General features: G+C 43.9%; 2 protein-coding genes across 4 annotated transcripts in view; both read right to left on the bottom strand.

Moving 5' to 3' along the window:
- Positions 1-589: 589 nt before the first annotated feature.
- dpm2 (dolichyl-phosphate mannosyltransferase subunit 2, regulatory) lies at positions 590-2327 on the bottom strand. Its single transcript, XM_049018861.1, has 4 exons — positions 2200-2327; positions 1870-1959; positions 1675-1777; positions 590-1568 (listed from the first exon to the last, which is right to left on the bottom strand). The coding sequence occupies exons 1-4, from the start codon at positions 2200-2202 to the stop codon at positions 1513-1515; spliced, it is 252 nt and encodes an 83-aa protein (XP_048874818.1). The 5' UTR covers positions 2203-2327; the 3' UTR covers positions 590-1512.
- A 512-nt stretch (positions 2328-2839) lies between these two features.
- The window catches only part of fam102ab (family with sequence similarity 102 member Ab), a 30148-nt gene continuing 18798 nt past the window's right edge, over positions 2840-14189 (bottom strand). The window contains exons 4-12 of one of the 3 annotated variants that reach the window (XM_049018836.1): positions 14091-14120; positions 11939-12055; positions 11637-11683; positions 11287-11441; positions 10362-10514; positions 10049-10250; positions 6588-6709; positions 6352-6424; positions 2840-5816 (exon numbers count right to left, since the gene is read on the bottom strand). In XM_049018836.1, coding sequence (XP_048874793.1) covers positions 5771-5816; positions 6352-6424; positions 6588-6709; positions 10049-10250; positions 10362-10514; positions 11287-11441; positions 11637-11683; positions 11939-12055; positions 14091-14120 — 945 coding nt within the window. In that variant the 3' untranslated portion in view covers positions 2840-5770. The other 2 variants (XM_049018837.1, XM_049018838.1) reach the window with 2 other exon arrangements.

Genomic DNA, 14189 nt, shown 5'->3' with positions numbered 1-14189 from the left:
TGCACAAACATGTACACACGTTTACATGTAAGAGTTTTATTACCTTGCAAATAGTCTCCTGGGTTTGCAAACTACCCCAATGCTTTGGACGTTGCTCATCTTAGGTTTATAATTAGATATAGATTTGCCACAAGAATTCTTCCCTGAGCGTGAGAGTCTGAAAACGTTACACCAGATGTCTGAGAGTTGGCAAGCCTGCGGCAGATGTTACCAAACACAGGGTGCCCGAGTTTGCCAGGGTATCCACTCCCCTCCAACACCCCCCGCTCACAGCTCCAGTGTTGGACACCCACCCCCCCTGTGTGTGAGACAGGAGATTTGAATATTCCCTCTGCCACCTGGGATTCCTCAGCAGCCTGGCACTCTAATTGACGTCGCTAAATCGCCCACAGTGTCTCTGTGTATTTATGTCCCCTTCGACGTACTGGCAGGACAGGCCCAAGTCATGTGCCCTATGCTGCCATAATAAACTCCGCGTCCCCTGTGACCCAGACCAAGTTAAGCAGTGAGTAGATTGACAGATATACATATATTCATAACCTAAAAAAAACACTATATTCCATAAACAGCGCACTTCTAGACAAGGACATTCACACAAGTATGAATACATTTTACTGCAATGTATCAGAAATAAATAAATGAATATGTACACACACATACAGTATGGTGGGGTAAATCCCACTCCAGGTCTGGGTGCAGAGTTTGCCTGTTTCTTCCAGGTACTTCAGCTTTTTCCTATTGCCCTGCAGTTAGGCTAACTGGTGTCTCTATACTGCATATAGTGCAAAATGGCGTATGTACCCCGAAACTGACTGGCACCCTGTCCACGTCGTACCCCATCCTTATGCCCTGTGGGATCTGGGATAGGCTCCAGGGTTCCCCTGAATCCTGACCAGAATAAGCAGTTAGAAAATGCATGGATAAGTGGACAGTTATATACACATTTCTATGCTTTTGGACAGCAAACAGGAACACAAACATGGAAATACTCCAAATTCTAACATTTCCAAAAGAACTATATTTACAGTCTGTTAAGGTGTTATACAAAGCCGGGTTGCATAATTCTTCTAGATGTGTGTTTTAAAAATCAAAACTGGTGGGAAGCTCGTGTGAAAATCTCAACAGGCAGCCAAGGCAACTGGTAACACCAAAGCCTAGAAATGAACAGCAAAGATCTCTGTTCATCACAGTAACGATTTAAGGGGAGCAAAGAATATTTCTATGTAGTGGGGGAGATTATGGCTTCCACTTTGGTCCTTTAAGCATTTTTATGAGACAAAAAAAGCAACCATCAATAAATGAAGGGAGAGAGGGCTATGAACCAGAGAGGCTAGTGTGGTATCTACTGTCCAGCAAAGGCCTGTGCCTGCAGTTTTGTCTGCCATACTGACGCATCATCTGCCTGGAACAGTGAAAAGTGCTTCAGAGTCCCATCCTAGTGCAACCTCTCCACAGAAGCTCTGCATCAAATCACTCCACCCCCTTTCCCTCCCACATCCATGCCTCTGGTGTCTAGTCCACTTTCTTGGGCTTGCGATTCCTCCAGGTCACCGCACCGATGAAAGTTCCTGGGAGAGACCACGGTGATCATGTTCCAACTCACAAAAGAGCAAAACACCATAAACTGATTACAATTACACTGAATATGATCAAAATATAAGGACGTACGCCTACCCACGCAAAGAATAAGGATTAATGCTGCCACACCAGGCAGGATCACCGAATATTCTCGAGGAAGAAAGTACTTCTGGATGATGTGGTCGCTGTCCACGAATGGCTAAAACGGAGGGGTAAACAGATATGAAAGGCTATTACAAATGTGAAGAGGGCAGTTACTGAGACGCATGCCGATTTAAAATGGATATGTACCAGGACTATCACCCAGACCGTGTAGTAGCTAAACAAGATAAGGCTGAAGGCAACCAGGCCCATCCCGACAACTTGATCCACTCCAGTTGCCTAAAGTGAGGGGAAAAAAACGTCGGATAGATACATGTTGCGTGTAGCTTTCCTTGCTAGATACTACACAGTAATCGAATTAACTATTAGTCAATCAATGAAAACGTTTTTCTTAATTTTAATTTTTGCAAATGCTGCATAATGCATTCCGATTCTATAACGTATTTTACGTAATTTGTTATTAAATTATTTACTACAGCTATGAATGTGGTTACAAAACTCTTTGAAATCCCAGCTCACCATGTTTCACACGTCTTTTTTTCCTTCACAATTTACTTCCGTGTCCAATGACCCGGATCTATATTTCTCTTGGACGAATGGCATACAGGGAAATGTAGTTTCCGTTTTAGATAAACGTCAGCATAATCTGAAAAAGTTCTTTTAAATACTGTTCAATATGTAGAGATGCAGTGTGGGTTTATGCAAGTTTACGGTGCATATACCCACCTACAAAGGGCAACTTATATATGCGATAAAACTGTATAATAGTATACCCACCCACCAAAACACCACTATAATATTGTAGCTAGACATATAATAGCCTAAATAAGGTTTCTTTTCCCCAGAACGCTCTTTATTTACTCGCGTGGTAAGTGAAATTATGTAAATATTAACTAGTTTATATATAATCGTTTAAAATGTATTTGTAATTTTAATTGTTAATTTCTGAAATGGGCACCTTAAAATAGCCTAATTCTTAATGCCTCTTCCATATGAAAGACATGACGGCCATCTTGCATCCAGATGTTTAGAAATAGCAAATTATGATTTACGGAAAAGGAGAGTAAGTAAAGATCCATCTATTTTCCATTATCGCATATCTATGGTCGCAGTGACACTGAACAGAAATTAGACAGCACAATCAAGACACAAAACAGTGTTTTCTTCCTAAAACCTTTATTCTGGCAAAAAACATGGACATTTACGCGATTTCTAGTTACATTTAAAATATAGAATTACACGTTCACATGGTATACATTGTAATACCGTTCCACGTTTCATATTAAACCATGTTTGAACAGTGTATTCGAATAGGATTTGCAGCGACTTAAAAATTTCACACCTGTCTTATTTAAAAACAAATAAAACATTTCTGGAAAACCACAAAAATAATCATCTACACAGTTCTCAACATAACGTGATAAAAATGTTATGGAAACATTTATCAGTTATATTAACGTTAATGTTATAAACTTTTTAATTAGTAGTATATTCTTGTGCATAGCTCATGAAGACAGTAAGAAATAAGTTTTACAGTGGAGAGTTTAATAAAGCGAATGGCCACCGTTTTAATTGCTGTTTTAACAAGCATTTAGAAAGACGAACCCTTTAAGTGCAGGATTCAGGGCTCTAAGGAACCTCTATACGGATTTCTAAAGAGAACCAGCCTCTGAAGCCAGCGCGTTTACAGGAGTGACTCAGGTCCTTCGCTGTTAGCTGGTGATGTCCGCCCTCTGGCGGCCAGATATGTCGACGTCCCATGAAGTGTCCGACTTTTCATTGACGTGAGCTCGGAACAGCAGTATCTGCTTATATTTCATTAAAAACAAAAATCACAGATTGCAAACGGTCAAGTATATAGGACCAATTTCTGAACACGTAAAAGCAGTCTTGTATACATAAAACCCCTAGATCCATTTGTATTAAACGTGGAACTTAATCACGATGAAGTATTTTTATTAGCTGTGGGATATGACTAAACTAAAAAAAAAAAAAAAAAAAAAAAAAAAAAAAAAAAAAAAAAAAACCAGCCCGCTGGTTTGAAATGTCCAGAAAATAACTAACTACTATGACCAGAATCCTAGTTTCCTGCCAATTGGCAAACACCAAACAATGGATGACATTTCAAATACACACTCCTCGTTATCTCCACATTCATATTGTGAATAATAGGAAATAAAAAACCAATCAATGTTTTTACCTAGCATTCTTATTCCAAAGAATAAATGGCCTTTGGCTTCCTGGGTTAACAGGGTATGAGTTTTCTTACAAAAAACTACCCTATCCACACGTTTATTAATTTTGTTTGGACAAAAAAGCCGCATTGCGATCCCAAAAAACAAGCCACTTGCAAATAGAACAAGCCCATAACGGGCCATGCAAGCGACGTAATTGACGAGCTTCTTCTGTCCACCACCAGGGGGTGGTGTTAGCTATTTTTGAGCAGTCATTGTTGTAATAAAAGGTAACGGAGGGGGGTATTTTGGAGATCACATTATCGTGTCAGTAGCTGTGTCTCAGATGTTATAACACCGAACCTCTCAGCCCAAATCCAGCACCTTTTCCACAATATTAAGTAACATCATAAGGGAAATGAAGCTTAGACTAACAAAAGTCTGTAGATTATTACCAAACTCCAAAAAAATACTTAAATGTATTCAGCATATTATGGTGTTCCTTAAAGACAGACACCTACAATGTGTAGAATCATCTGCCCTCTTTATATCCATTTCCATCACAGTCCCTCACATGGTATCCCTGAAGACTAGACCACGAGGGGCTGGGGGTTCTAAAACAGTGCACAGCACATTTATTGTGGGGGGAGAAGGCAGCCCTCTCCATCAGGAAACATTTCTACCCTAAAACACATCCACCACTGCCCTGTAGAGGTATGCTGTGAAATAAGACATAACCCAGCATGCCTGATACCACCATACCCACAATGCAACAGGTTGCCCCCCATCAACCCCCAGCTCCTCATGGGCAGAGCTACCTTGGTTACTCTGCCTCCATGGAGACGAAGCTACAATCTGTGAATGACTGAGTGGTCAGTCTGTATGCATGATCAAACCTGCTCAGCTGTCCAGGACCAAACCGGGGAGCGTAGATCACCAACACTGTGATTTTTATTCCACTCTGCTCACTTCAGCTACGTCCTCTTTGCGCATCTATCTCCACCCTACAGTCAGCTACTTTCCACGCTCTCCTTATTAGCTTATTGACAGAAATATATATTATAAAGAACTAGGAATGCTCCAGGCCATTTCCTGCTGAGCACAAAATCAACCTATAGGCACAGCTTCAGTGTTGAACCAGTTACCAACAGTAAACTTTATATGTTTCTTGTGCCAGAACTGCCAGGCTGTGATACGAGGGGAGCAAGTCAAGGCAAACCATGCCACTTGGTAGCACCATGAAAAAATGGAAAAAAAGTCTATCTAGGCCTGGTGGTTGGTAACAGGTGTCATGCCTAAAAGGTCTGTTTTGTTTTCAGTGTGCGAACACACACTTCCCAAAACCCACTGCAAACCCAATGCTAGAGAAAAAAAGGTTTCTGTAGTTGCTCCCTTTGTCATGTGGAACAAAAAAAAAAAAAAAAAAGTTCCATAGGACGTGTAGTCCTCCACGTATTTGTGGCACTACAGCTCCCACAATGCACTGCCATGCTGCCACGTAACAAATACTTATTAATTGGAATGGTATATTCAAAAGACCATAACTATAACAATAAATGCGTTATTCCTAATTACCACCATTGAATCCACGTCAGTCTTTGGATGGTACTATATCATTCCTGTAATGTTATGCCCTGGTGGAGTTCAGTGAAGTGCTTTGTCTCTGTCCGTTTTGCTAATGAACACCATGAGAACCACATGTTCTCTCTCTCACACACACACACACACACACACACACACACACAATACAGCAGGAGACAGGGAATCCACAGGAAGCAGCAGTGTCCTGCACCACCCCAGGCTGAAGCTACTCGTCCCCTTCTCTCTTTTCCAGAATCAGGGGGAAGGGGTGAATCGAGGGGGGGGGGGGGTGAATCGAGGGGGGGGGATGCTGAAGCTGGAACATCCAGGGGTTTCTAATGGCTTTCGATCACCACGGGCTCGAAGACACCAGCTGACACCCTGGAAGAACAAAGAGGGGGATGTGGAAAACAAGCATGGGGAGGGGCAGTGCTGGGGCGCGGCCTGGTGCCGCATCGTCACAGTGGTGACTGCCAAGATCAGAGCGCATCCCCACCCAAACACAGCCACTGTGATGGGATGAGTAACCAGTCAATGAGTCACTCGGCTATTATACAGCGCATGTGACGCTTAGTAATTCAAACGGCTCATTTGGTCATAAGCATTTCCATCCAGCTGTGTTTATGATACAAAAAGACTGTTTGAAACATACTGCTTATGGCTTCCTGTCAGATTAATTTATACAGCTGCATATTAAGATCTTTGGTTAAAGAAACTGCCGCAGAGTCTGACCTTTAAATCTGCTACATTTTAATCAAAAGTTCAGCTTCTTAATCCCTGCCACCCCTTGGCTCTACCTGTTAATAGTTTTCAGTAGCATTTATAGCTGAAATAAGATACTGGTGCATGTCAGCATCCTGGGTCCACCTCCGATCTGCTGACACGCGCCCTCCCACCAAACACGCCAGCCTCTCACCTGTTAGCCCCCAGCTGAATCCCACCAAGCGCAGTAGTACCATCCCTGCTGACAAACAGTCTCAGATTGCTGTCTGTGACAGGAAAAAATAGGGGGGGGGTCATTATGTTATGTTCTGGTTTAACATAAATACCCTGAAAATAGGCATTAGAGAGTAACATGCTCCTGTTATGTGTCCGTTTCCATAGAAACATTCTGATAGTTTCTGATCCAAGCCACAATGCTTTCTTCCTCACCTTCGTTGTTGCTGACATCAGCGAAGTTCTGGCTCTGAACAATCTTATCCACAATGTCATCCGCGTCCATGCGGGTATCGTCCACCCAGTTAGGGTGATTCTCCACAGACACCTTTGTCCTCCTGCGGGAAACAAGGACCACAGTCACACAAAGCCACCTTTGCCAGTGCGTTATCTGAACTGCAAACCTGAGCACTGGCCTGTTTGTTATACAACAAAAACGAGCAGATGGTCCGTCTTTAAAGATGTTAGTATTTGAAATCTTAAGGGCTTGAATGGAAGGCAACTGGACCTTTTTCAGTCTTTCAAAGGCTTCTTCAGTTCTGAACTTCTTGGGATGTTTATGAACTGCGGAAGCCTTTCGGATGAGAGGTGAAACGTTTTCAAGAAATTAAAAAAAAAAGATCCAGTTGCCTTCCCTTCAAGCCCTATAGATTATCATGTGCTGGATGACTGAGAACCTACACATGTTAGTACTTGAAGGCAAGATTTAACTAGGAAACCTGCCAATGTGAACAAAAGACCACAGGCTTCTTTTGCAGAAGCGGAGCTTTAGGGTGTCGTACAGCCGAGGTTCATTTTCGTTAAGCTGCACCTGTGTTACTAGCTTTCACACACAGATGCTGAACAGCAGAAGTGCTAAATGCCCCCAGGGCAAAAGGGATGGCCTTCAAGATGAAGTGTCTAATAACTTTATGTATGACTTGGATTACTGGAGCGTAATTTACGGCTCCTCCAACTGCAAATGAATCAGTGTTTGGTAGTCAGAGTTGGCGTACTGAATGCAGAAGAGAGAGAGAGGGAAAAAAGGATGCAGAAGAGAGAGAGAGGGAAAAAAGGATACAGAAGGAAGAGGCAGAAGTAAAAGACCCGAGTGACTGAGGGCAAAATTGTTACGGCCAGACGACCGGGTCAGAACATGTAGATCACAAAGACACTGACGGTCTTTTTTGGACAACAAAATAATGCTGATGGTATAAGAGGAGATCAATATCGCAATATAAAACCATAATGTCGATATATGGTTTTATAATGTCGGGCTAGTTGTAGTAACACCTATATGCAACCTGAGTACATTACAGGGATGGGTATCATTCAGAAATGATTTGAGAATGACCTTGAAAATCAGATTCAAAGAATTGTGTGTTGAAATCATGGCGCCAAAACACCACTCTGTAAATCACTAATCACAACCCGCCTTTGAGTTTAAGGAAATAGAATTAAAAAGGAACTAATTTTGCATAAATTTATATATGTAAGTGCAGCACAACAACACAGCTTAATATTTCTGTATAAATTGCACAGCATGTTAAGCGGCACTGAATCCCGCACAACCCCCAAGCAAGCGATCAGGAATATATACAGCAGCAAATAGCACCCATTAGCCATCCCCCCCAATTGAGCACCTGCCTGAAAAGCCTGTACATGTCACTGTTATTCAGAATGCCACATCTTAAGTGTCACCTATAGAATAAATGAATTACCTGTGATTATGTATATCATGGTGAAAGAGCCCTTCATAGAGTCATAAAAGTAACCTTATCTCAACCCTGTCTGACAGCCCAACCCTATCCGTCTGACAGCCCAACCCTATCCGTCTGACAGCCCACAGGAAAAACTACTGCATGCAGACTTATATCAAATGCTAACACACAAACAGCTAAATATGAGAAAACAACATATACCCATGGGAAAGGACTTAGGGGGCTGACAAACCAAATGTATATTCTTATAACAGGCTAAAAATCACACAGTTTTTCTCTTACAATCATGCAAATATAAAGTTCACTCCCGAGTAGTAGGTCAATATATACATCTACCATCTTGGAAGTAAATCTTATGTAATTACATTTTGCTCAATTAAATGATATACGTGTTGTATGATTGCATTAAATTGCTCTTGATTGAAATGAAATGATATTACATTATTCTGTTATTCCAGTTCAACATCTTACAATTCAAAATCCTGATGAATGCAATGGGGAACAATTCATAAATTCTGAAGAACCCTGGTTGGCTACTGTACATAATGAGCTAACCAATCAAACTTGCTATGTGTTCAGTTACATCTTTTAAAGGGGGAACGTGAGTCACTCCTCACAACTAGCAACGGAAGAGAATTCTGCAAGTCAACTAAAGACAGCGTTTCAGACAGTGCCATCCAGGAAGCACAAGTTGGTTGTGGTGGCCATGAACCCCTTGGACTACCTCAGTAATACAAAGTGAAATACATAGGCCTGGGGTAAAATAACCAGCCTCCCTGGTTTGGTGCAGGATAAATCGAAGAGAAGAAGACACGAGAGTTTTGCCATGCAGCTTCTGACAGCTCTGCTTCTATGCCAAAGGTGGATTCCTGCAGACCAAAGGTGATGCACGTGGCCTGAGGAAGGCTGCTGTGTCCTGCAACTGTGCATGCATTGATCACATTTCTGCTGCCCCATGCACTACATACTGCATGACACTAAAAGTGGTTTTCATGCAGTTGCGGGCATAGCTGGCATTGTGGGTGCACTGGATGGAACCCTCAAGCCTATTCATATATGCAGCCCCTTGAATCCCACCTGTACCTGTTGAAAAGCATTCTTGGCACTAGGCCTAAATGTCCAGGTGAAATTCAACCTTCAAGGACATTTTACAGACACGGTCACCAAGTGGCCTGGGAGTTACACATGATGCTTATATCTGGTCCAGCTTTGGAGTGTGTCAGACGGTGAAGGATGGTGCATTTGCTGGTGGCTGGTTACTGGGAGACATCAGGCATCCTCTTAGCTAATACCTGCTGATTCTAGTGTTGAATGCCCAAACCATAAAAAATAATGATATATTTATGTTATGCAACCAATAAATCTGCAATATTTTTACTGAACTAATCAAGCCTTCCAACACTTTCTGTGAGCATTATACAGTAGATTGTCTCCAGCTCTGCCTCTTAATGAATGTGCAATCCTGTACACAAACTTTGAGCAATGTACAGTTTCTGATATCTCCCACGCCTCAACTGTGTTTTTGCATGTCATTGAACCATTGAACATGTCTACTGTTGAGACTACTGATGAGTTTTGTTAGCTAATGAGACCAAATTGTCAAAGGTATTTTTTTTTAATCCTCTACCTCAGTGTTTCCCAGTCTAGTCCTCAGGGACCGACAGTCGGTCCATGTTTTTGCTCCATCCACCAAACAGTCCACATTTTTACTTAGGGAGCAAAAACCTGGACTATCTATGGGTCCCGAAGGATTGGATTGGGAAACACTGCTCTGTCTATTCACTGTCCCTTAAATGGTTGCGTTTTTCAATTTTCATCTAGGTTTATATTCTGTTCTTAAAATCCAGAATTTGGTTTATTTCTATTGGTCTGATTTTGTTCTGTTCTAATAGACTCTGATCAGTCTCTAAGGGCTATTAAAATTATTAAAATAAAAGTTAAATAATTATTTTAAATGATTGGTCAAATGGGACTGACCTAGAAGACCTGTTGGGCGGCAGGGCTGGCCTTGGAGGCCGGGGGGGTTTCTCTGGTTGGGGGGGTTTCTCTGGTCGGGGGGGTTTCTCAGGCTCCTTTTCTGGCTCGGCAAGCCCCCCAGAGATGCTGCTGCTCGTTGAGGTGTTGCGGTGATGTGTGAGGTCTGTCAGGCTGGAGGAGTGCGAGTGCTCGGTGCTGTATCCTGGAAGGAACATTTCACCATCAGCACTCAGGGGCCCCGTCTGCATATGTCTGCCCTAGGTTATAACAGGCCAGAGGCAGAGCGGATAACCTGAAGTTATGGGTGACCTACCAGAGGTCAAACGATGGGCAGCTTTGTGCGTGTCTGTGTCACCTGATATTTTGCTGTGTTGGCTAGTGTAGCTGGAGTTGCGGGAGTGACCCGAGTGGAAGACCTCATCTGGGCTGGACAGGCTCTGGTCAGTCTCCTCCGGCAGACCTGGGACTGAGAAGCAGAACCGCATATGAGAAAACTCCAGCCCAGGGTTCTGGGTCAACCTGGAACTGGATGGGAGGGAGGTAGTTAAGAACAAAGATAAAGACTGAGTTCTATAAATGCCACAGACACAGATACACACACAGATACAGGTGTGTGTATCTATGTTTGTCTTCTCAGAATCCGATATGTACAGGTTGGCAGCATGTGATACTGCTGTGAAAAACTGTAAGATACCAGCATCAATGTCTCACATTGATCACCATTGATCACCGTGTCTCAGTGCTGACAATCCCACAATTAAAGACCTCCCCTTCTTGGGATGTAAACTAGCAACCGATATGAATATTTTGTGCCTAATACAGATAGAGAGCTAAATACTCTCATAAATCTACATCAATGGGGGTGGAAGGGCGTGGATCAGTGGCGTAAGGCCCAGTGAAAGATTCTTTCCGCAAGGCCCCTCCCTATATGAGAAACATTTGTGTGGGGCCGCTAGTTATTGCACTGATTGTAGTTCCGCCAGTAGCGTGGATGTCTGGTGTTTCACTTTTTTGGGGGCAGTATTTCAGTGATTTGGGACTCTGGTGTAGAGTTCCGTCTTCACCCCTCATTTTCATTTGGTATAAGACAGGTAGAGCGTTTGTGCATTTAGGCAGATTGTTCTTGTTGTTTTGGCAAAATCCATATCAGACGGTAGATGTCAGTTTCTCCTGCTTTTGTATATCTAACCATTATAACCACACGCTCTTTGGTCACCCCATGGTCACACATCTCTCACCTGAGCCGACTGTAGGTTTGGGTTTGGGAAAGCGCCCTGGAGCCATGACGACCCCGGCTGGGGTAACAGGGGCTGCGGTGCCCTCCCCTTTACAGTCCGGCTGCAGTGAGTGGTCCTGCCCCGGCATGGAGATGGTCTTTGCAGTGCTAGGGGGTCTAGTGAGCGAAGATGACATCACACAACTTTCCATCAGTGTAAAAACCTAACACACACATTCCCACTCCGTACTTCAATGAGAGCCCGATTATTCTGTCGTTAACAATGCCACTTCTGGCCATGAGATGGCGCCAAATTTTAATCTTTTAATGCCTTTGCTGACAACGAGGTCACACAAATGAAAAACTACTCACCTTTTAAAACATGGATCTCCAGATAAAAGTGTCATCGCGACTGTAACCTGGAAACAGCATCATGAAGAAACTTATTAATGACTAACTAATTAAATGTAAAACTCAAACAGCGATAACTTTGCAGATCTGGGCCCCACAAAGATTAACGCTTAGAACTTTATCAACTTCATCAACTTGCACCCCTCCCATACACACCCACGAGCAGGCAAAGAAACATCAAGCCCTTGTCACAGCTGAATACCCCACCCATACATAAGTGAAGTGACACACTGCCCTCTGATCCCCATACAGTGACCTCTGACCTTGAGGATGGAGTTGTCCTGTCGCGTGTTCTTGGTGTCATAACCCTCCAGCAAACAACAGCGCACTGTGGACCCTGAGCCAGCGAACTCTGCCATGTTGAGATCAGCAAAGCCCAGCTGCGGGGGAAATGAAAGAGAGGAAGAGAGAGATAAGGGGGAGGGTGTGAGTCATAAGATGATATCAACACACCCAAAGTGGATGGTTGGATAAGACATGGCTGGTATCCATGGGGGGGGGGGTCCACCTGCATTCTTCCACTCGTATGCATGAGCACGTCGACATCGGTTTTAAACCCCCATGAAGACAGACGTGGATCCTTTTACATGCCTACCATAGCTATCCATAAAAATTACTTTGGATATTAATACTGAAGTGCCTGCTGGATCTCTGCCATTACAGGCATGTAATCCAGGATGAATTTCAGTAAATCAGTGTTTCCCAATCCTGTCCTTGGGGACCCCCAGACAATCCATGTTTTTGCTTCTTCCCAGCTTTTGGTAGGGAGCAAAAACATGGATTGCCTGGCAGGGAGCTGAGGGGGAGCAAAAGCGTGGACCGGCTGGGGGTCCCCAAAGGGGAATTACTGGAGTAAATTAAAGTGACAGGAAGAATCACCCTTCCAGGATTTGTAGAGCAGATAAGCCACCCAGTAGTGACCACTTGAAAAAAGAATCCATCAGTCTATTTCCAGGTCTTTGGTGATTGAAAGGGACATGGAGCCTGGTTTTCATGCCTGACACCAAAGCAAGCACCCATACAATCACATGCCTGATGACCATGTGACCTGTCTGCGGCAAGCTCACAGCATTAATGGCCTGGCTGACAATGCAGTCGCTTTTCTGCGCCTATTACAGCGTCTTCTTAAGAAGGTGTAAAAGCCTGATCTCTCCCAGCCACTTTGAAAAGAAGGCCCTCACAAGACGCATAACTAAGGCAGCTGTGCAAATGTACTCCATGCTCCCCTCTAGCTGAGGGACTGACTCTTCTTCCAGTGCAGTGAGAGACAGCTGGCCAGCAGCGGTACGCAGTTGAACAATGTTTGGGCCACAGAGCTCTTGAAGGGTCCGGTGAAAAACTCCACTGCAGCCTTCATTCCTCCGCACATAGGACACTGACCTGGGTTAAGAAGTAGTGCTGACCGTAAAAAAAATGCTGTGGACAAACAAACTGAGCGAAACACTGGGGGCCGTCCAGAGGAGAGGAAGTCAGATACTCCATTCCGCTGATAACATCCTTCCTTACTTGAATGAAGTCGCAATAAATGCACAAAACACTTCCTTTCCGGTCTGCCGGGATTTAAACGCATAGCATACCTGCAGTGTGTAACACGTCGTTATGACTTTGAAATTAGGGACTGATCTATAATTAATTATAGCTGAGTGTGTAAACAAAGAAATGCAAAAAATCTGACTCAAGTTAGTCCACCAGGGCCTGTGGAATCAAGGCATTCCCTCGCATGTAATGCATCTCATGAGTATTGGTGATTTTACTGGGGGTGCAATTACACCCCCTACTGGTCAGTAGAAAATGCTATTTGAACATGTTAAAAACTAACGAAATGAGGCATGAGGTGAAACTCTGAGGGACTGCGGACTGAGCGGAGACACCGGAGTCAAACGATGGAGGAGTCACAGGAGTCAAAGACGACAAGGTCCTCCGCTTCAGAATTCACTGCCGCAGGATGTTTTCGTGTCATTTAAAAGCAATGAAACCCTCTGACGTCGTCCTTTCCGTGCGGAGTTGTAGGAGTGGGCAGGGAGTGTCTGTCCCCTGCACGATCCCAGCCTGGCAGCGCCAGGCCCCGGCAGACGGACTCCCAGCGATATCACTGCCATGATTCTACAAACTGTATCTCAGCATGATGTTTACATCCATAACCAGCTAACGCCCCACATGGTCACGCCAACACCTTGCAGCATGTCCCGCCATTTACCAACACCGTAAAAACCAGACTGTGCCCCTTATGGGCATAATGGAACCGCCCCCAAGACCCATCCAAGCTAATCCCAAGGTGCGAGTCAACTGTGTCACAGTGCCGTGCCCCTGAGGCTGCAATGGGGTGGGAGGTTTGAGCAGTTACCAAGGCGACTGTTACCATGCCGCCCAAACGTAGTGTTGACAGTTTCTGAACAAGAGGCACCATTTACTCACCTTAGAGAAGCTCTTTCCACCTTTCAGCTCCTGTCAAGCAAACAGAAGGAATAAGGAGTCAGACCAGACCATCAGGTCAGGCTGGAAGCCACTAGAACA

Source organism: Brienomyrus brachyistius, chromosome 7 (assembly GCF_023856365.1).
Source record: "Brienomyrus brachyistius isolate T26 chromosome 7, BBRACH_0.4, whole genome shotgun sequence".
Classification (NCBI taxonomy): domain Eukaryota; kingdom Metazoa; phylum Chordata; class Actinopteri; order Osteoglossiformes; family Mormyridae; genus Brienomyrus; species Brienomyrus brachyistius.
The sequence above is the reverse complement of the archived record's forward strand: the minus strand, read 5'-3'. Positions and strand labels throughout refer to the sequence as shown.

Coding starts and splice junctions, on each gene's coding strand:
- dpm2 (XM_049018861.1), bottom strand. Junction 1,778..1,869: donor CGGTCTGGGTGATAGTCCTG/GTACATATCCAT, acceptor CCTCCGTTTTAG/CCATTCGTGGACAGCGACCA. Junction 1,569..1,674: donor AATCCTTATTCTTTGCGTGG/GTAGGCGTACGT, acceptor GGTCTCTCCCAG/GAACTTTCATCGGTGCGGTG.